Here is a 21,970-nt window from a genome sequence, read left to right as displayed (position 1 = left end):
GGGTGGGGCCACCTATCCCGGAGGGCCCCATGGGCTAAAGTGGGAAGGGATCCAGCCCAAAGTGGGCTGGGGCGCCACTTTCCCCTAGGGCCCATGCGCCTAGGGTGGGGGAAACCCTAAAGGGGGGCGCCCCCTTGCTTGGGGGGCAAGCCCCCCACCCCTTGGCCGCTGCCCCCCTAGGAGATTGTATCTCCTAGGGTCGGCGCCCCCTAGGCTCCCTATATATAGTGGGGGGGAAGGAGGGCCTCTCACCCCACGCCTTTGGTGCCTCCCTCTCCCTCTCCAACACCTCCTCCTCCTCCATAGAGCTTGGCGAAGCCCTGACGGAGTACTGCAGCTCCACCACCACCACGCCGTCGTGCTGCTGCTGGAGCCATCTTCCTCAACCTCTCCTTCCCCCTTGCTGGATCAAGAAGGAGGAGACGTCACAATGACCGTACGTGTGTTGAACGCGGAGGTGCCGTCCGTTCGGCGCTAGGATCTCTGGTGATTTGGATCACGTCGAGTACGGCTTCCTCATCCCCGTTCTTTGAACGCTTCCGCGCGTGATCTACAAAGGTATGTAGATGCAATCCGATCACTCGTTGCTAGATGAACTCCTAGATGGATCTTGGTGAAACCGTAGGAAAATTTTTGTTTTCTGCAACGTTCCCCAACAGCGCGCGGCCAGGGCAGTGGCCAAATCCATCCACGCGGATCCAAAAGGCGGGCACCAGTGGGCCTCCTCACTTGGTGGCGTGGAGTAAGTTATACTCGACTTGTTTTAATTATCTTCCCTAGTTTATTTATTAACTAGGGTTAGGATTTGTTTCTTAGATTGTTAATGAATTAGTTTCTTTGGTATATTATTATGTATACATTGTAAGCAATATATGAATTAGGGTTTAGGTTTGGATGATATGTTGTGCAAGTGAAACTGTTGCATACTTTTTAACTTGAAAATCTGAAGAAATCTGAATGTGTTGTTTCTTTCTTTGCATAGTTTGGATGATGAAGTATGGGAATTGAGGCTGCATTTTCAGGGTAGAGACAACATGGAAATGAGGTTTTCCTTATCAGAAATGAATTACCTGTTATTGTTAGCACTTATTGAACTTGAGGGCTATGGGTTGGGTGCCTATCTGTCATATGTTAAGGATGAGGGTAAGGGGCTGGAGGGGATTGAGGTTTTGGACAGTGATGAGAAGGTGGAGGAGATGCTAGATTTGTTCGCTGAGAAGAAAGTATTGAACATAACAGTGAGAGAGGCTACTGACCCAAATCCAGCAGATGCAAACATGGACCACACCTTGCTTGAAGAACAGATTCCAATGAGTCAAGTTGGTGATCCCATTGTGTATAGTGTTTCCCAAGGTGTCCTTTTCCCTGTCTCAAATTCTTCAGAGCCTCCAATTGTGCCTGTTGATCCATATTTTAACACACAGCAGAGCTGTAATTTCACCAAGGGAAAAGAGGCAGTGGAAATTGAAGGCATTGAAGCAGAAGATCAAGATGATGATGAGTTGGACAAATCCTCTTCAGATTTTGAGTTTTTCAGGGGTGATTACAGAGGGAAGAAAATTTCATACAAGTCTTGGGCTAGGGGAGAAGATGAAGGTGGTGAAGGAACAAGGCAGCACTACAGGGAAGAGGAAGAGATGGCTGAGCATTATTTTGGGGCTGCTTCTAAACCCTCAGAGTTTTGGCAGGAGCCAAATGGTTCTGAAGAAGATGATGAAGAAGAAGCTTCAGATCATGTGAAAACTGTGGCACAGAAGATACCTGTGAGGAAACAAGGCCCAACAAGCAGATCACACAGTGAGCCAGATCACATAAAGTTTGAAGATTTCGTGCCAGAAGCTGATGAGTTCTGCTTTCCAGGTGATGAAGGCATTTCTGATGAAGAAGATGATGCACCTAGGTTGCCTTGTGGCAGGAAGAGAAAATTGAAGAAGAAGAAGGAGTATGATTCCTCTAGGCCTGATGCACATGAACAGTTTAGGATTCATTTGTGCTTTCTGAATGTGGTAGAGTTCAGAGAAGCATTGAGAAACTACCATGTTAGGACACTTAGGAACTTTAAGTACCATAGGAATGATCCAAGTAGGATCATAGCCTGGTGCTTAGATAGAAAGCATGGTTGTGAGTTTTATATTACTGCTTCTAAGATTGCCCATGAGTCAACCTTTAGCATCAAAAAGATGAATCTTAATCACACCTGTGGAGCAAGTGGAGAGAACACAAAGGTTACCATGAAGTGGGTTGCAAAGGCTGTTGAGGATACTGTAAGGTCCAATCCTGGTGCAGGTGTTGAGACTATACTGAGTTATACAAAAAAGAAATTAGGAGTACATGTTCCAAAAAGTTTGGCCTACAGGGCAAGGAGGAAAGCAGTTGATGTTGTGCAAGGGGATCACAAGACACAATACTACAGGTTAAGAAACTATCTGCAGTGTGTTCTGGACACAAACCCTGGTAGTAGGTGTGTTGTGACAACAAAGGAATTTGAACTCCACCCAGCACCTACCCCAAGGTTTCATTACATGTTTTACTGTCTGTTTGCTTGTAAGGAGGGGTTCCTAAATGGTTGCAGGCCTTTCATAGGTAAATCTAGTATGTATAGTGCTTAAATAGGGATTGCATTACATGTTACTGCTTACTAATGGCTTAAAATGCAGGTCTTGATGGATGCTTCATCAAACTAAGCACTGGGCAGCAAATCCTGGCAGCAACAGGGAGGGATGGCAACAACAACATCTTTCATATTACATTATTGTTGTTGACAAGGAGGAGACAAATAGTTGGACTTGGTTTCTTACACAGTTAAGGACAGTAATTGGTAGTGGCAACAAGTTTGGGCCCTACACAATTATGTCAGACAGGCAAAAGGTACAACTACTTCAGTTTGGTTTCTTACACAGTTTGGTTTCTTGCAGTATGTAATGCTTTGTCTACTTACTTCACTAGTTACTAATACAAAATCAATGAGCAGGGTCTGCTCAATGCAATTGAGGATGTATTTCCTGATTCCCCTCAAAGATTTTGTTTAAGACACATATATGCCAACTTCCAATCAGCTGGGTTTAGAGGGGATGAATTGAAAAAACATCTAGACCAGGCTGCATATTCTTTCACTAAGCATGGGCATGATTTGGGCATGGAAGCATTGAAGAAAGAGAGTGAGGAGGCATGGAAGTGGTTGTCTAACATACCAGTCCATACTTGGGCCAGGCATAGAATGGATACTATATGTAAGACAGACCTTGTTGTAAACAATCTTAGTGAAGTTTTCAACAGGATGATTCTGGATGTTAGGAACAAGCCATAAGGACAATGCTTGAAGGAATGAGGACAAAACTCATGATCAAGTTTCAGAAGATTAGGGAGAAGACAGAGACATGTAGGTGGGATATCACACCCACTTACTCTGAGATATTGGAGGAGGCCAAGAAGTGGGCAAGATATTGTGATGCATATATGGCTGGACCAGGCATTTGGCAAGTTACAAGTAGTTCAGAGAAGACCTACTGTGTAAACCTAAACAACTACACTTGTGACTGCAGGAGGTGGGATATGACAGCTGTTCCATGTAGTCATGCTATAACAGTAATGCAGAAGGTCAAGCTACACCCTGAAGATTTTGTCCATGAGTTCTTCAAGAAGCCCCTCTACTGTGAAACCTACAAGCATATTATATACCCTGTTCCAGGACCTGATTGTTGGCCACACACCATGGGGGATGACATATCTCCTCCAGTATTCAAAGAAAAGAAGGGTAAAAAGCAGACAGCTAGGAGGAAAGGACATTTTGAGGTGCCTGCCAAGAAGGATACATTAAGAATTGGGACAGTGACTTGTAGCAATTGCAATATGCAAGGTCACAGATATACCACATGTGGTGTTCCATTGAAACCCAAACTGCAGATGAGAAAGAATAATCACCAGGTATGCATATTGATAAAGAAATTTATGTTTCATAGGCTAGGTGGTTTAATTGAAATTTGCTTTGTTAAATGTGCAGGAGAATAGGTCAGACTACTCTACATCTACCAGAGCTACTACAGGTGTGGTTCCACCACCACCACCACCACCACCACCATCAGCACCACCAGCACCATCAACACCATCTAGGAAGAGGCCTGCAGCAGCCACAGCTACTCCAGGACCAGCAAAGAGGAACAAGGCAGCTGCTTCTGCTACTCCAACATCTGCCACATCAGCACCTGCCAAGAAGACCAAAGCAACCAAGAAGACAAGGGCTCCTAGCACATCTTCACCAGCCAAGAACACAAGGTCATCCATTGCCTCTCCAGCAAAGAACACCAGAGCATCAACAGCTAGCAGAGGAGGGGGGTACACAGGTTTCAATGCTCCAAGGCCTGCTGCTCACTCTGAGATGGAGATTGGGTCCAAGAGGGTTAGGAAGCCAACTGGAAAGTGGAAGGCATATTTCACTGCTAGTGGTAATTATTGAGCTTTCTGAAAAGTTGTCTTGTTTGCACTGTATGAGTGCTGAAACCTAAGTGTTTGCTTGCTGAAACCTATGTATTTGTTTGCTGAAACTTGAGTGTTTGCTTCCTAAAACCTATGTATTTGCTTCCTGAAACCTGAGTATTTGGTTCCTGAAACCTATGTATTTGCTTGCATTATGAAACCTGAGTATTTGGTTCCTGAAACCTATGTGTTTGCATTCTTAAACCTATGTGTTTGCTTGATGAAACCTAAGTGGTTGCATTATGAAACCCGCTTCTTTGTGACTTCTGGGTAGATTCAGACAACATTGATGCAAACATTGATTCATTTATTCAAACATTCATAGATTTCACCATCCAAACATTCTTTCATACAAAGAGTTGTACAGAAATGGAAGGGATACATAGCTCAGACTCTCATTCATACTTAAAAAACTACTAGCAACAACTCTCAATCATAACGATCGAAGAAACGGCGCCACTTTGCTCTGGTAGAAGGGTGGGGAGCGATTACTGCCTGTGCCCTAGCCCACCTGATGATCTTCCCTGAGCTCTTGCGCCTGCCGCCAGGGACAAGAACTGTGAACTCATCTGAGTTGCACTTCTCCAGGATCTTCTCTGCCAGCCTCCTCTTGAACTCCAACTCCCACTCTTGCACTTCTCCAAGATCTTCTCTGCGAGCCCTTTGCCTCCTCACATCGACTGCTTGCACTGCCTCCTCTTCCTCATCTGTCACCTCCCCAAGCTCTGGATCCATCTAGGGTTTTTTTGAGGTGGGGTGTGGCGGCTGTGTTCTGGAGGGAGGAGGGTGGGTGGAGTAGGCTATTTATGAGCAGTGGAGGGTGGGTGCAGTAGGCCTAGGTTTGTAAATATAACTGGGCCACAAAGCCCAGGTACAAAGCACTAAAAACACATAGCATAAGAGGTTCAAATACATAGCATAGTCCAGCAGTGCTTATCACTGACTCCATAACATAGCATAAGAGGTTCAAATACAGGCAGAACATTCATTACAACTTAGTTCATAACTTAGCATTAAAGGTTCTAGCAGCATAAACTATAGTTCTTAACATTGGCATAGACATAGGCTAGATTAGCTTCACATTCCCCAAAATGTACACCCCATATCTTCACATCAGATTGTTAGGCCACATACTTATAAAGGCCTTGGATGTACTTCACCATCTGCAGAACACACTTCATGAATCAAGGATGGCCTTGATTTTCTCAAGTTTCTCCTTGCTTGCATGCCCATCATTCAGCAGCTCATTCACCACATGCTCAAGCTTGGCCTTCTCTATCTTAAGCAAATCTCTCTCCTGTTCAACCTCCTTCATTGCTTTCCTGGTATTCTTGATAATGTCAGCTTGACTCTGTAAAATGCACCTTTGTTCCTTGGCAAGTTTGAGCTTCTCCATCTGAACCTCCAACCTAGCACTCTCTTCTACCTCTTTCTTCTTCTTCTCAAATTCTTCCTCCTCAACTACCTTCTGGTAATCCATGTGGTCTGCCCTACCATCCTGCCAATCAAACATCTTGGATACATCTTGGACAAGCTTTGTGTACTCAATGCACAGCTTGTCATTTTCAGTCTTAAGCTTGGCCAAATGCTTCTCATACTTCTGCTTATCAACTACCCTGCCACAATTCTGTTCATGGTACATGTCCTATAGCATGGACAAGCAATTCTGAAGAATTGGATGCCAGGGCTTGTCAACCCACTCAGTAACACCACAGTTAACACCTTCAGTCTGCATTTGGAAATTGAAATATACATCACTAAGTGCACTCAATTTCATAACAACAAATCATATCAGACTAAGAAACTGAAGGTGAGGCTTAAGTAAACTGAATATGTTGTTTAATATAAATCAAACTATAACTGAAACCCAACCTGCTTGTACAAGTACTTTCATAGATATATGCTTCCTATACATAAGCATTTTTTATAGTAACCATATCCCTCAATACCTTAATACAAGGCATATTGCAGTTCATCCTAAATAATACAGTGTACGTTCAAAAGAGCAACTTGTCAACACAATATTGTGTGGGTTCAGAATAGCAACTTGTCAACATAATATTGTGTGGTCATCCTTGTAAATACATGTGTGGGTTCAGAAGAAAATGATTCCAATTAAGGTACTATACCTGCTGCACTGGACAACCATAGAAACGCCTTCCAGTTAAGGTTCCTTCAAATGCCACACACTTAATTGGCCTCATGTGGTGCATCATGCAGGTGGGTTCAGAAAGCTCCAGTTGGCCACAGAAAAGAGGCTCCACGGTGGTGTCAGGGAGCTCCTGCATGAACACATCAACAAAATCACCTTAGCTCACACAACCAGACATAGATCGCAAATTATTTTCCCAATCCAGCAAGAACCCTAACCCTAACCCTAGTTTTCAAGCATACATAAACATAGCTCAAACAGCAACCATAACCCTGCCTACTAAATAACAGTAACCAAAGCTTACCCTAGCTCACCAAGATGAACACTAACCTAATCTAGCTCCTAGATGAACCCTAACCCTAGCTCAGCAGATCGAAAAACTTACCCAAAGAGCCATGTCCATGCTTGTGATGTCACACTCATCCTCTGAGCTCGTATCCCCGTCATTTCAGGAAGGCATGGCGGCAATGGAGCTTCCACAGCGCAAGTCGCCGCCGGCGTCAAAGAGCAGAGAGGAGAGGAGAGTGAGAGCGAGAGAGAGATGAGTGCGGGCCGGGGAGCAGAGTGAGAGCAGAGAGAGGGAGGGAGACGACTTAAGGCAGCGAGCGAGCGGGTGCGGTCCGACCGCACCGGTCGGTCCGAGTAACGGCCGCTAACGGCCTCGCCGTCATGCGTGGCGCTGACCTGGCCTGACTGGCGGGCCCGGATCGTCAGAAAACGGTTCAAAACGCTAGCAACGGGCGATTTGAGCTTTTTGAGACAGCCGTCAAGAAAAGTGGTAGGTATCAGTCACAAACAAAAAAGTGGTGGTTTTTTAAAACCCTAGCACGAAAAGTGATAGTTTTATGCTATTTACTCCAAAAATAGAAATAAACCACGGATCGAGACACCTCAACGTTGCCTGAGGGTGACAATAAAAATACCGTTTCAGCAGTGTTAACTGCCATCGACGTCGACACAAAATATTTCAGCGATGTTAACTGCCGTCGACGTGGACACGTGTGTGGTACGCGTTACATAACATCGGTGGAGACAAGCAGAGAGACAGTGCGAAGGAAGCACTCTTTTTTTACGGTTCTGCCGCTAGGGAGGTTCTACTGGAGGTCACACGCGTACTACATCTTCTTGCTTGCTTGTACCCAAAAGGTTAATTAAGTATGCAGGGTGAATCTGCAACGTATCTTTGCTGGTACTGCAAGCACTCTTTACGGTCCTGCCACGCGTATGTACAATATACTCCTGGGCAATTAGCTACTTCCTTCGTCCCATAATATAAAAGATATTTTTAACGCTAGTGTAATGTAAAAATTGCTTTTGTATTATAGACGGAAGGAGTAGGATATAGTAAAGGCTGGGTCGTGCTAGGTGAACGATCCACCCAGTAAACCAGTTGAGAACAATTATGCAGTGTACACTCTTGAGTTTACCTTTGCAACTAGGACAAGCACTCCCACGTAAAAAAAGTTGACGAACACACTCCCACGTATGTAAGTTCATGCCACGATGATTCCTGCCCACTTTAAGTAGTAACCTCAGGCAAAAGAAACTTACTAGGGGGGAGTACATTTATGTCGTGGTCAACCAATGCAAACAGGTTGCTTCATGGAAAGACGTTGCGTATCTGTCCAAGCAAGGATTGCATGGGTTCTGACATTGTTGTACATTTGGTGTCCAATTATTTCCCCATGTTGACAAAAGCTTCCACTAGTCACCATTGTAGTAGTACCACTCGTAGATCCTGCAAGCTGCAACAATGATTCATATACGTGGTACTAGTAGTTTATTGTCGCAGGCAAATTGTTCCTTACCTTAATTTTAGTCTAACCAAGCAAATAAGTTAATGATTCTAGCATCCTCGAGGAAAAACATTTTTTTGAATGTGCACGAAGGAAAAAAAAGGACCATGGATCTATCACAGGAGCGCGTGAGACGTTTGGTGCATAGTTGAGTTATTTCCCCATTCTGAGGCAGTGGCGCATATGTGAGAATAAAAAAGGGGCCTGCAATGCAAAAGTAAGGGTCCAGGGGCATATCTTTGAGAAGAAAAATGAGTTGCGTGCGAAATCCAAATCTCAAAAAAAATTGGACCATTTCTTGATTTGTGCGTGTCATCCTTGCGCAGGGGCCATGCTAATCTTTTCTGTATCGTTCCAATTTTATCGGATGCCCCCGAAGGACAAGTCTAGTCGCGGCCAGGGGGCTTATAAGCTGGTTTAATCTCCCGTTGTTAGCCAAGGTGGTGCTAAACATCAGTCAGCGGGTCTGTTGCTCCCCACATGGTGCCCCAATATTATTAGCCTCTTGTGGGCCGCATCCTATTACGCGGCCCAATTTGGTGGACAGCCCAGCTAGTTTTTCCCGTTCACATTGACCTGTCATATCATTTTTGCTAAAAAAAGGGCTAACGTCATTATTAGTCTAAAAAATCATTGGCTGATCATCGTTCCTCGCTTCTGGACATGGACGCTCAATCTTTTAATCTGTTAGCAGTCACGCGCACTCAATCTACAAGCATTAAGCAAGCAATTGACTGACGCTGGGCGCTGCGGATGGAGGCGATCATACGCCACGTGTCGCGGTGTGCACAGGCGATCCATGGACCAAACGACCTCGCCCGTTAACTTATCCAGTTTCCAATCGAGACGACGACGCCGTGGTTGTCCGTGCTGCCTGCCTACGCTTTCAATTGCGGTACGCGCTTTCAACTAGGGGAACGTGCACATGACACCTGCTTATAATTGTCTTTACGCCAATTGTGTTTTCCTCCCTTCTAACCAAAGATCTACTACAGATATATACTATACCTGGCACTGGCAGTACGGATGTGGAAGACCAAGCAACGACTCAGACCTCTTTTGGTTCATATGATAGGATTATCATAGGAATAGGAATCTTATAGAAAATGAGATGACATGTATCTCAAATCCTATGAGTAGGAATAGGAAACAAGATGTCATTTGGTTGACACCAATTTTTTTTTTCAATAAGTCTAGGCTCTTTTTTATTTTTCTATGAAATATGAAGGATAAGAACCAATCCTATGTAGAAATAGGAATCCATTCCTATGAACCAAAGGGCTTTAAAGGAAAAAATCCTATAAAAATCCTATCCTCTAAAATTCCTATGAAATTTCTCTAAATCAAAGAAGGCCTCAGCGTGTATGAGATGACGAGGCCAATATCATGCTTCCGGCACGGCCACTCCGGGGTGACAAAACCCATCATCAAGAACCTTCCAATCGACTGACAACGGACGAACAACTCCAGGATTGACAAGGTCAAACCTTGTCGACGGGCGCCGCCCGTCCGGCCAACGGCCCGTCAGTCCTCGTTTCCTCGGCCTCGACGGCCTGTACCGACCGTGACATAATGACCCTGTTGACCATCATCGTTATACTACGTACTCCTAAACAGTAAACTAAAATACAGCACAACGGGACGCAGCCACGTAGGAACCCAGAAGGGAGGGAGCTTTGGTTTTTTTTTTCCTCAAGAGAACGTCGTACGAACCTAGAGCTTAGCTTGTCATCACACCAATGGCGTTTCCTCCGCTTGTTCTTCTGAAATCTAAATACGCGGTTCCATGTTTGGATTGGCACGCATGGACAATTTGAGCATGCTTTTCACGCACTAATTTCAGGTTTTATGCGTGCACGGGGGTGAAACAGTAAAAAATGCAAAAAGGTCAAAGCCTGCCTCTGCCTGCCGATCCAACGGTTACAGGCAGACCAATTGGTGATTCGTTTTTGGAATAGATATCTGCAAGTGTCGATCCACCCGAAAATGTTTTGTCCTAAGAGCATCTCTCTAGCTGATCATAAAAAACAAAGGAGTAAACGGCCGAGTTTACCGGAGTATTTTTTTACTACACTAAGTTCTGATCGGCTCTAGCCGATTTCGTAAATTTAACGAAGTAAAACTTATATATGGCTTAAGCATTTTGTTGAAAACTTGTTATGCGCCTCCTCGGCTAGCGCGCCGATGGTGACCACACCGGCAACGCTGTCACCTCTTCCACTGGTGAGAAAGATCCATCAAAACCACCGGCCCGAACAAATGGGCGCCTTTGGGGAGAACACGTACCGGTCATCTTCGTCGGTGTGGATACGGACGGGCTGCCAATGACGGCGAGTGCTGCCGGCGACGCACAACGCGCACACCGGCTCAAGCTCACCATCGCGCTGCTGGGTGTGGCCATGGTGGGGCCGAGAACGGCGACTCGGAGGCTAGAGGCGGGGAGCTAGGGTGGCCATGGCAGTTCACACCTCCAATGCCACGAGCATGAAGTAGGGGAAGAGGTCAGAGGGTGATGAGCGGAGGAGGCCACCGTCGACGTGAAGGTATTGTGTCTGCAACAGCAAGGATAGGAACGTGGTGCTGGTGCTGTTGCCCTTGTTGCCGGCGCGTGAGGCTGCTAGCGCCAACCACCTCGCTGTCGTCCCGTTCGCATGCGGCATCGCCGTGTTCTGCTTCGAGGCCGTCAGCTGGGTGGGTGCAGAGCCGCTGGCGTGGCAGCTTCGTCGAGCGGGCAGGTGGGTTCTCGCCGCCGCTGGGACGGGAGGGGGAAGTGGTCTTCGCGCAGTCGTGGCTGAGTATCTTTAGGCGCCCGTTAGTAGGGGAGTAAATCTTTTATTCCCTTATACGGTTTAGGAGTTCGGTTAGATCTCACTTAGAGGAGTAAAATTTTGATAGCCATTTTAGGGGATCAAGGCTAGAGATGCTCTAAGTTAGAACTTAGTTTTGTTGAGACCAATTCTTTGGTGAAAACAGTCGACTTTGTGCAAAGTCATCTGGCTGTCCAATTCTATAACGCTAGTGGTTGGGGCGTCACCCTGTGGTGTTGCTTGAGGGAAAGTTATGCACATGTTTGCATTTAAAAAATAGACGGAGTCCTCGCCTTCATCTAGGAAAACATTTTAAAAAATTCTCACCTTCATCTAGAAAAAGAAGAAAGAAAATAAAAAACATCAACGCAGCCTACCAGGAAGGGCCACTTTTGCTTAGCTCTTCATTTAAAAAAATGTGTGGGGTCATCATCTCCATGTAAAAAACATTTAAAAAATGCCTCATCTTCATCTAAAAATAATATTCCAAAAGCTTTTTCACCGTCACCTACCAGTTTGCGCCACATGGCATAGCTGGTTGGCCGCTCTTCACACGGCGTTTAATGAGTTTAATAATGTGTGTTGTTTATACGGTGACTTCCATGGACACACCACACACAAGATATGACAATTCTACTCATCACAACAAAAAAGAAAATTAAACTACTAAAACAATGGACGCGCAGGCTAGAAGGAAGCTACAAATGGCAGTGTCATTTTGCAATCAAGCACAAAGTGTCCGTATGATTTGTGGATGTAAAGTGTTGGAAGGGAGAGAGGGTTTTGGTGGAATTGTCGTTTTATTGCTTGAGTCTCATGGGCATATATATAGGAGTATATGATCATCTTGGAGTACAAGGCAAGGTAGAATAATATCCTACGCTATCCTAGCTTTTCTAATAATCACGATACTCAACATCCCCCCGCAGTCACAACGGTAGCGACGCAGACGGTGAGACTGGAGGAGAATCCGAAGGCAAGCCGACGGACACCCCCCCACAGTCGTAATGGTCGACGCATCGCGGAGTCGTGGCTGGAGTAGAAACCAACGAGGTTGCTCAAGCAGGCGGTAGTCCTTTGTGCCGTTTGTCGATGTAGCCGAGAGCCGAGGGTGGTGTAGCCGTGGTCGAGGTAGCCGCGCGTAGAATGTCGTGGTCGATGTCGAGTCGGGGAGCTGGTGTCGAGGATGTCGCCGTGGAGCCGCGGGCGCAAGAGCGCGCCGAGTTAGCATGGGCGCAGTGGTGTCGAAGTAGTGGTGTGCCGGGAAGAAGACGTTGTTGACGACGCGTCGCGGCGGGTTTGCCAAGCCCGGGGACACATCGTAGACGAAGGCACACACCGGTGTTGTCAGCACCGGGCATGCGTAGACGGACGAAGACAAAGTTGACGAAGCGCCACACCAGGCTTGCCAGGCTCGGGGAAACATCATGGACGAAGGCACGCAGCGGTGTTGCCAGCACCGGGCATGCATAGACGAGGACCTGCACAAGTTGTACGCCATGCCGGAGGAGTCGAAGAGGCCAGCAAAGAAGGACTCGACGACGGTTGTGGCGTCAATCAGCGCGGAGCCAATGTCGCCTGCGGTTGTCGGAGTAGACGAAATGGTCGGGGTAGATGACGGCGACGCTGGCGACGGGCCGGTGCTGGACGAAGACGAAGGAGGTGGACGGGCGGCGGCTGCGTGGGTAGCGGCGGCGACTATGTGGGTAGCGGCGGCGGCGGAGCCCGGCGACGGTGCTCGAAGTAGGCGAAGAACCCGACAACATGACGAAGACCGGCGCGGACGATGGCGTTCCCGCGTCATGGGAGGTGGCGCGACGCATATCACGGAAAGTCAACGCGCGTGGACGACGAAGTGGACGGTGGGCCGCCGCACTATGGCCCGAAGGGGCGACGCAGCGGCGGTGGGCAGGTCGGGGTGATGGCGGGAAGACCTCGGGGCGGCGGCAGGGACCGCGGGCCGCGGCGCGACAAGCCGAAGGGGCGGCGCGCGGAGAAGCGTGGGTCGGTGCAACCGCGGGGACGGCCTCTGGACGGCGGCGTGGACCGCGTGCCACGCTCGCTACGGCCCGACGGGGCGACGCAGTGGCGGCGCGAGGGTCGGTGCTGCCATGGGGACGACCTGGAGCGGACGGTCTCTGGGCGGCGGTGGACCGCGGGCCGTGGTACTACGGCCCAAAGGGGCGACGCAACGGTAACGCGGGTCGGTGCAGCTGGGAGAAGAACCACGGGGCGGCGGCGCAGCGGCCCGACGGGACGACGTAGCGGCAGCCCATTGCTCGATCGGTAGAAGGGCGCACTGAACTCGGGACGGTCTTCACGGGGCCTGTGGAGGCGCGCGCAACCGACGGGCCAGGTCAGTCGCACGGCGTAGATGAGCGGATCGCGGCGGCGGGCGGGTGATCAATCCGATCACGCGCGAGGTTGGAGACGCCGCTCGGTGGAGGCGCGGTGGCGGCGGAGTCCAAGATGAAGCCGGCGGCGGCGGGCGGCTATGATTGGCCGCCACATGGCGCGAGGCCACCGGGTCGGGATGATGCAGGTGTCCCGGTCGGAGCAGGGCGGCGACGGCCGACGTAGATCGACGGGCGGGCACGAAGGGCGGTGGTGTAGAGCCGCCGCATGACGCGAGGCCGTCGGGTCGAGGCGACTGGCGAGCCGACGCAAGGACGCCGCGCAAGGCCGCCGGGTCGTGGCGACCGACGGGCAGACGCGCGGACGACGTGCAAGGCCGTCGGGTCGGTGAAGAAGCCGGTCGATCGCGCCAGTGTTGGAGTAGAGGCGCACGGGATCGACGACGGCAATGGGCGACGCAAACCAGATCACATAGACCGGAAAACCAAAAAAGAGACGCTGATCAAAGCGACCGGCGAGAGAGAGAAAACCCGGATCAAAGGATCGGGGAAAAAGACTCTCTAGGGCAGACGACCAACACGGCCGGCGGACGAACTCTAGGTACAGGTGGCGCGGCCCCGGCGACGGTCATGGAGGCCGACCGCCCCGTGGGCGGCGCGCGGGTGCGGAAGCGGCGTCTGCTAGGGTTTAGGATCGGCTTGTGATAGATATCATGTTAGAAGGGAGAGAGGGTTTCGGTGGAATTGTCGTTTTATTGCTTGAGCCTCATGGGTATATATATAGGAGTACGTGATCATCTTGAAGTATAAAAAAAATAGAATAATATCCTACGCTATCTAGCTTTCCTAATAATCACGATTAGCATAAATCCGGCCACCCTCCCGCTCCCACTCCAACCATCTCCCTTCTTCTCTTCTCTCCCTTCGCCCCGAAGCTGCCTGCAGCTATGGCCGCCGCCGCTGCTCGCCGGCAGCCACGTCTAGCCTATAAATCCTCCGTCTCGCCGTATCTAATCTCTACTCAGATCACAAACCGCTGCCGAAACAACTCATCCTCACGCGCACGCGCTTGGACTTCTTCTTTCTTCTAGCTTCTTGCTTGAACCAAGAGACCAAGAGCAGAGCAGAGCCAACCAGCCAGCCAGCAGGCAAGAACCTGTCCGCGCCCATGTCTGTGCAAGTGGCGTCGCCGGCGACGGCGGCGGAGAAGACTTTGGCGACGACGGCGTGGTCGTACCCGTACGTGGAGTACATGGCGCAGTGGGAGCGGCAGGTGGAGCGGCGGCAGCTGTTCCTCCGGAGCTACCACTTCTCCCGCGACGCCGAGATCTCGACCCGCGTGCGCGCGCGCCGGGTCGTCTTGGCCGGGGCGCGACGCCTGCGCCGCGCCGCCGCCAAGGGGCTCCGCCGCCTCCGCACGCGCCTACGCCTGTGCTTCGGCTGGGCCGCGCCAGTGCTCCGCCGACGCTCCACCTCACGCCGGGGCGGCGTCCACGGGTTCCGCTACGGCCGCCTCCCCCGGAAGACGCCGCCGGCCGCATCCGTCTGCTTCTGGTAGCCAGGTCGCCAGCGGTGGCGTGGAGAGCTAGGATATAATCGTAGAAAGACAGCCAACACGGCAGCATACTTGTTGAGACGCTGTGAACATCACTGATAGTTCAGCATTTTTGTTTCTTTGGCGCCGGAGCAGAGCCTGGAGTTACAGCTAGTTCAGTGTACAGGCTAGTGTGCCAAGGACAAGTGAGATTGCCTCAGTGGTGCTAATTGCATTTGCAGAAGCTGGGTTCCACTAACATGTAAAGATTTTTGTTTATTTGATTGGCTATTCAGTACAGAATTTGGACATCTGATCGCCGCGGAGTCCGGCATGCTATTCAAGACCGCGTGCACAATGCTTTCTCTGTCCACATGAGGAAGATACAACTCATCCAGTTTGTATGCTAGACAGACTTGCCGTATGTTTGGCTGTTTACACTGGTAGAAAAAGAGCCTGTTGTCTCGGTTTTAGAACCGGGACTAAAGGGTCGGTACTAATGCCCTGTCCCTTTAGTCCCGGTTCAATCCAGAACCGGGACAGATGGGCCTCCACGTGGCCTGTGCGCGGAGCCCAGGCAGGAGACCCTTTGGTCCCGGTTGGTGGCATCAACCGAAACCAATAGGCATTCACGCGTCAGCATTTCTGTGGCTGGGGTTTTTGTTTTTTTTGAAGGGGGGGTTTGGGGGTTTTGGGGGGTTAATTTAGGTGTTTCATATATTGTGTTAGCTAGCTATAATTAATAGAGAGAAGTGTCATCTCTTATGTTCGTGCTTGGTCGACGCTACGTACTATACATACGTATAGAGAGGACTAGACACGCTAGCTAGCTAGTAAGCAAACGAAGGAAACAGAAGATCGTCATGAACATATATGCATACAGAGAGAAGTGATATCGACCACCTCTCCTTCTCCGAGAGATTGGTCGAACAACAAGTTCTCATATGTCTATCCGACACTACCGGCTACATATATACAATAATTATCTCTTACAAATATAATCATACGGACTCAGGGTCCACATAGTATTCTCCGTCTTCAGCGATCACGTGGTCAAGAAAGAATGCCGCCAATTCCTCTTGAATTGCTCGCATGCGAGCTGGTGCTAGGAGTTCATCCCGCTTCCGAAACATCTAATTTAAAGAAGGGGGTCAATACATATATATATATATGAATGAATGAAACTCAACACAAATGATGGTAATAAAATAAAATTGTGAATATTGTTATTTACGTACTTCATATTGTTCGTCAGTGTAGCCCCGCTCACAGGTCATGTGGCGGATGGACTCGCAAACATAGTATCCACAGAAATCATTCCCTTATTCCTGCCACAACCACTTTACAAGAAATAGAGGTCAATCAAACTGATAAGCAAGAATGCCAAATGGTATTGATGAAACTAGCGCTTGAATCACTAGTAGATGCGCGGAACATGCTACTATAGTACTTACTTTCGGGTGTCTAAATTGCAGCTCCTTCGGCAGTCCCGGAGCTTTTCTGGCGAATTTTCTTCAAACCCTGCCGGACAAAGAAAACAATTACTTGATATATCAGGAAATGAACAAAGTTGCTGATATGGTGGATAATGATCGATTTAACTTACTTCTCGAGTATTTGAGTCATGTCAGCATAGTCCTGGGGATCTTTTCGTCTTGAGTCTAAGACGGTTACTAGTCCCTGCTCAAGCTTAATCTCTAGGAGAATATAGTGAAAACTGCACACGCATGCATAACTCATCAATTACATTACTATAACCTTGACTAATATATAAGGGAAACCGAATACGCACAAGACAGTAACACTCACTTGAAGTTGTAAGGAAAGAGTATTATATCTTTGTTTTCATTTATTACCAACGATCGTAGCAAGTTGGCCTCGGTAGCTGCGGCATGAAATTTAACCTGAGCTGCATCTATGAGATATGTGTTAATGGACCCAATATCACCGACTTGTCTTTTCTTCAATCCGGCGATCTTCAATCTGCATAATATAATGAGGATGATTATAAATACATGCAATGAAAGAGCTGAGCTATATAGAGAGACTTAATGACAGAAGTAGTACTACTTACAGACAGTAGCAGGCGACCGTTGTTTTATCGAGGGCCAATTGATTGAAAAACTGAAAGAACTCCTCAAATGGAACAGGCAACAGTTCAATTCCAACGAGGTCATGCTCCTTTTTAACTTTCACATACAAAGTACTCCTCCCCCCAGAGTCTCTGCAGATTTTCAAGTACCAATCATGCAATCTTCGCATCATCGTTGATAGAGATCTTTCATCTTTGACGAGAGGCTTCCCGTATTCGTATCTTTGTATCTGCACCTCCATGAAATCATAATGTACATCGTCGGGCAGGTAATCGCCAAGATTGCTATAACCGGGCACCATCCTCGGATCATTAGCGACGTTGTCGCTAGGCACCTTGAGCGGGGGGCACGATTGCTTGGCTTGTTCGCCAAGCTGGGCAATTTGTTTCCCAGCTCGTCGTTCTTTCAGCCTTTGATCACTGACAGTACTTCCCGACCGCTCCGCTTCGGCAAATTCCTTTCCAATAATGCACTCATAGTTTCCTTTTGGCGGAGACTTGGGTGGTTTTGTCAGGGCAGCCAGAGTGCGCTTCGCTTTCACCGGATCTACCTTCTCCTCCGGAGGTGGATGTTTCTTTGCTTTCACCCCTTCAAAGTAGTTCCTCACTTCTTCTCGTACGATCTCGGCGTTCTCCTCCGGGGTCCTCTCGTATGTCAACTTCTGTGGAGTCTTCAGAGAAGGACCAAATCTGTATTTCCTCCCGCCTCTGGTTGTACTGCTAGACGCCGGCCGAGCAGACGGAGCGGTTGTCTTCTTTACTTGCTTACGAGGCGGAGGAGAAGGACTACGACGCGCTGGAGCACCCGGAGCGGCGGCAGGTCTCTTCCGCCCTTGCTGACAAGGCGGAGAAGGAGGAGGCTGGCTGCTCGGGCGCGTCGGCGCAGGCGGAGAAGGAGGCGGAGTGCCGCCACGCGCTGGAGAAGGAGCCGGTCGAGTGCCCTGATCGTCACTCACCGGAGGAGGAGGCGGTGGAGGAGGCGGAGTGCCCTGACTCGCCGAAGGAGGCGGCGGTGGAGGAGGCGGAGTGCCCTGACTTGTCGAAGGAGGAGGAGGAGGCGGAGGCGTCCAGTTCGGAAGGTTGATGAGCTCCTTCCGCCATAGGCATGGAGTCTTCAGAGTAGACCCCAGCCTAGTCTCCCCTTCACTGGTAGGGTGGTCAAACTGGAGGTCCTCAAATCCCTCCGTTATTTCATCCACCATCACCTTAGCATATCCTTCTGGAATCGGCCGGCAGTGAAAAGTTGCGCCGGGTTCAGTAGGATAAACAGAGCCAACAGCCGCCTTGACCTTCAAATTCATCCATTGCGTCATAAGGTGGCAATTTTGAGATTCCGTGATAGCATCCACGGGATAGCTGGCAGGAGCCGTCAAGGCATGCTCCGGCTGAAGCAGCTCGGTGGAAGCCACGCTGCTTCTCCGCTGAGATGGCGGGGTAGCTTCGGGGGAAGCTTCGGCAGTACGTTTGCTGCGATTTGCTTCTCGTTCCTCTATCTCTTGTACCCTTGCTTGCAGCGCCTACATTTGGGTCTGCTGCACTTTTTTTCCTCCTCTCATGGGATTTGTAACCGCCTGCGTCCGGAAACCCAACCTTCCACGGAATGGAGCCTGGCGTGCCTCGTGTCCGTCCAGGGTGCTCAGGATTCCCGAGGGCCATTGTGAGCTCGTCGTTCTCTCTGTCTGGAAAGAACGTCCCTTGCCGCGCTGCTTCGATATAGTGCTGAAGCTTCCTGACTGGTATGTCCATTTGATCGTTCGTCCAAATGCACTTCCCTGTTACAGGGTCCAAGGTTCCGCCAGCCCCGAAGAACCAAGTCCGGCAACGGTCTGGCCAGTTAATTGTCTCTGGTTCGATCCCTTTATCAACCAGATCATTCTCAGTCTTGGCCCACTTAGGCCGGGCACGAGGTAGCCACCTGACCCCGTGCGATGGTGATGCTTCTTCTTCGCAGCATTTTGCTTGTTTGTCGCCGACATCTTCTTACTCTTTTCCGATGTCTTGTGAGCCACAAATGCGGGCCAGTGATTTGTGATCTTCTCATATCTGCCCTTGAATTCTGGTGTCTCGTTATTTTTGGCAAACTTATTCAGCTCTTTCTTCCACCTCCTGAATAGTTCTGTCATACTCTTAAGAGCAAAAGACTTGATTAATTGCTCCTTAACTGGCTTCTCTGGATTATCCTCTGGCGGTAGGGTGAAATTTGACTTCAGCTCAGTCCAAAGATCATTTTTCTGCATATCATTGACATAAGACACCTCAGGGTCATCTGTAGCCGGCTTAAACCATTGTTGGATGCTGACCGGGATCTTGTCCCTAACCAAAACCCCGCACTGAGCAACAAATGCGCTCTTTGTCCGGAGGGGTTCAATCGGTTGGCCGTCGGGCGCGATTGCTATGATCTCAAACTTTTCATCCGAGCTTAACTTTTTCTTCGGGCCTCGTCTCTTTACCGAAGTTGTGCTCGATCCGGAGGGCTAGAAAAAAGAACAAAGACTTAATTAATATGTGTACATACCAAAACAATGAATGCATCAGTTAGCTACTTAGTAGAAGATTAACTAATATATATACCTGGCCGGACTCGGTTCGGTCACCGGAGACGTCATCACGGTCTCCTTCTTGCACCGGCATTGGGTCACTGGAGCCGTCCTCACGGTCTCCTTCTTGCACTGGCATTAGGTCACCGGAGCCATCATAATCATAGCCAGCTGCTTCCAGACCATCGGTGTCGTTGAGAAACAACGAGCAGACGGCATCACTTCCTCGTGCGATTATGTCCCCTAACAACTCTTCTTGTACTTCGTCTCGGGCAGTGTCCATAGTTTCTACAAATATTGACAACATGGCAATTATTATTCAAACATGACAGATGGATATATTAGTGGCAAACGTAGAACTAATATTAATTAGTGGCCCTCGACGCTGCTTCTCTAGGGTTTGGGGTGGCCTCGACGCTGCTTCTGTAGGGTTTGGGGTGGCCTCGACGCTGCTTCTCTAGGGTTTGAGGTGGCCTCGACAACGCTTCAAGGATAAAAAAAAGAGGAAGAAGAATAAAAAAAGAGGAGAAGAAAGAATAGAGGAGTAGAACTCCTCTTTTTTTCTTCTTCTTCCTCTTTTTTTATCGGGAACGAGGGTCGTCGAGGGTCACCGAGCGGTAGAGGAAACCCTAAATAGCAAGTATCGTGGGTGCGAGATACATGTGGCCGTCGGTGTCGGACACTACATCCACGTCCCACAAGTGACGTGGGCGTCGAAGCCCGCGCCACTTGTGGGACGTGGATGTAGTGTCCGACACCGACGGTACATGTATCTCACACCGACGATACTTTCTATTTAGGGTTTCTCTTCTACCGCTCGGCGACCCTCGACGACCCTCGTTCCCGATAAAATAAAGAGGAAGAAGAAGAAAAAAAAGAGAAGAAGAATTTCGGAAACGAGGGTCATCGAGGGTCAGGGTCGCCGAACGGTAGAGGAAACCCTAAATAGCAAGTATCGTGGGTGTGAGATACATGTGGCCGTCGGTGTCGGACACTACATCCAAGTCCCACAAGTGACGTGGGCGTCGAAGCCCGCGCCACTTGTGGGACGTGGATGTAGTGTCTGACACCGACGGTACATGTATCTCACACCGACGATACTTCCTATTTAGGGTTTCTCCTCTACCGCTCGGCGACCCTCGACGCCCCTCGTTCCCGATAAAATAAAGAGGAAGAAGAAGAAAAAAAAGAGGAGAAGAAAGAATAGAGGAGAAGAACTCCTCTATTCTTTCTTCTCCTCTTTTTTTCTTCTTCCTCTTCTTTTTTTATCCTCTTCTTCCTCTCATGTTCGAGAGGATCGCCGAGGGGTCGGGAGGTTGCCTAGTGTCAAAGGTTTCAACAAAACCATGTCTTCATCATTAGGCGAAAGTAACAGGTGCATGATGGTACGAAGCTCTCCAAAGTTATTTTGGAACAGAGTCCCACATAGGATAATTCGCTTTTTGGTACAAAGTTCAGCAAGAACCTTCCAAATATCGTTATTTGGAAGGCCTTTGCTGAAATTCATACAAAAAGGCAAATTATCCTATCCGAGACACCATTCCAAAATAACTTTGGAGGACTTCGTCATGCCCTGGTTACTTCCGGCTAATGATGAAGCCATGGATTTCTTCAATACTTTGACACTAGGAAACCTCTCTCGACCCCTCGGCAATCCTCGACACCTCGAACCCTCGACGACCCTGGAACCCTCGACCCTCGATCCCTCGACCCTATAGAACCCTCGAACCCTCGACCCTTAAACCCTCGACCCTTGACCCCTTAAGAAGAGGAAGAAGAAGAAAAAAAGAGGAGAAGAAGAAAGAATAGAGGAGAAGAAGTTTTCTTCTCCTCTATTCCTTCTTCTTCTCCTCTTTTTTTTCTCCTCTTCTTCTCGACCCTCACCCCCTCGAATACTTGGCGACCCTCAACCCTCTACCCTAGCTAGTTCCCGACCCTCGCCCCCTCGATCCCTCGAACACTCGGCAACCCTCGACCCTCTACCCTAGTTAGTTCCCGACCCTCGCCCCCACGAACCCTCGAACATTCGGTGACCCTCGAACCCTCGGCGACCCCCTCCCCCCATCAAGTCAAAGTTATCGGGGAGGGGGTATATCGACCCCCCTCATGTCGAAGTTATCTGGTAGGGGGTATATCGACAACGACATACCCGATACATACATACATACATAGCCACATGCATCCATACATATATGAACAAAATTAATATCTACTAATTAACAACC

General features: G+C 49.0%; 1 protein-coding gene and 1 non-coding gene across 2 annotated transcripts; one reads left to right on the top strand and one right to left on the bottom strand.

The window, feature by feature from the left end:
• Nucleotides 1-8,701: 8,701 nt before the first annotated feature.
• Nucleotides 8,702-8,803, bottom strand: LOC125555041 (U6 spliceosomal RNA). The gene has a single exon (XR_007304499.1). It is a non-coding gene; the product is annotated as a U6 spliceosomal RNA (small nuclear RNA).
• Nucleotides 8,804-14,442: 5,639 nt separating this feature from the next.
• Nucleotides 14,443-15,474, top strand: LOC125554313 (uncharacterized). The gene has a single exon (XM_048717891.2). The coding sequence runs from the start codon at nucleotides 14,751-14,753 to the stop codon at nucleotides 15,138-15,140; it is 390 nt and encodes a 129-aa protein (XP_048573848.1). The 5' UTR covers nucleotides 14,443-14,750; the 3' UTR covers nucleotides 15,141-15,474.
• The last annotated feature ends 6,496 nt before the right edge of the window (nucleotides 15,475-21,970 follow it).

Source organism: Triticum urartu, chromosome 4A (genome assembly GCF_056163025.1).
Source record: "Triticum urartu cultivar PI428250 chromosome 4A, HENAU_Tu73, whole genome shotgun sequence".
NCBI classification, from domain to species: Eukaryota; Viridiplantae; Streptophyta; class Magnoliopsida; order Poales; family Poaceae; genus Triticum; species Triticum urartu.
This window is presented reverse-complemented; position numbering and strand designations above follow the sequence as displayed.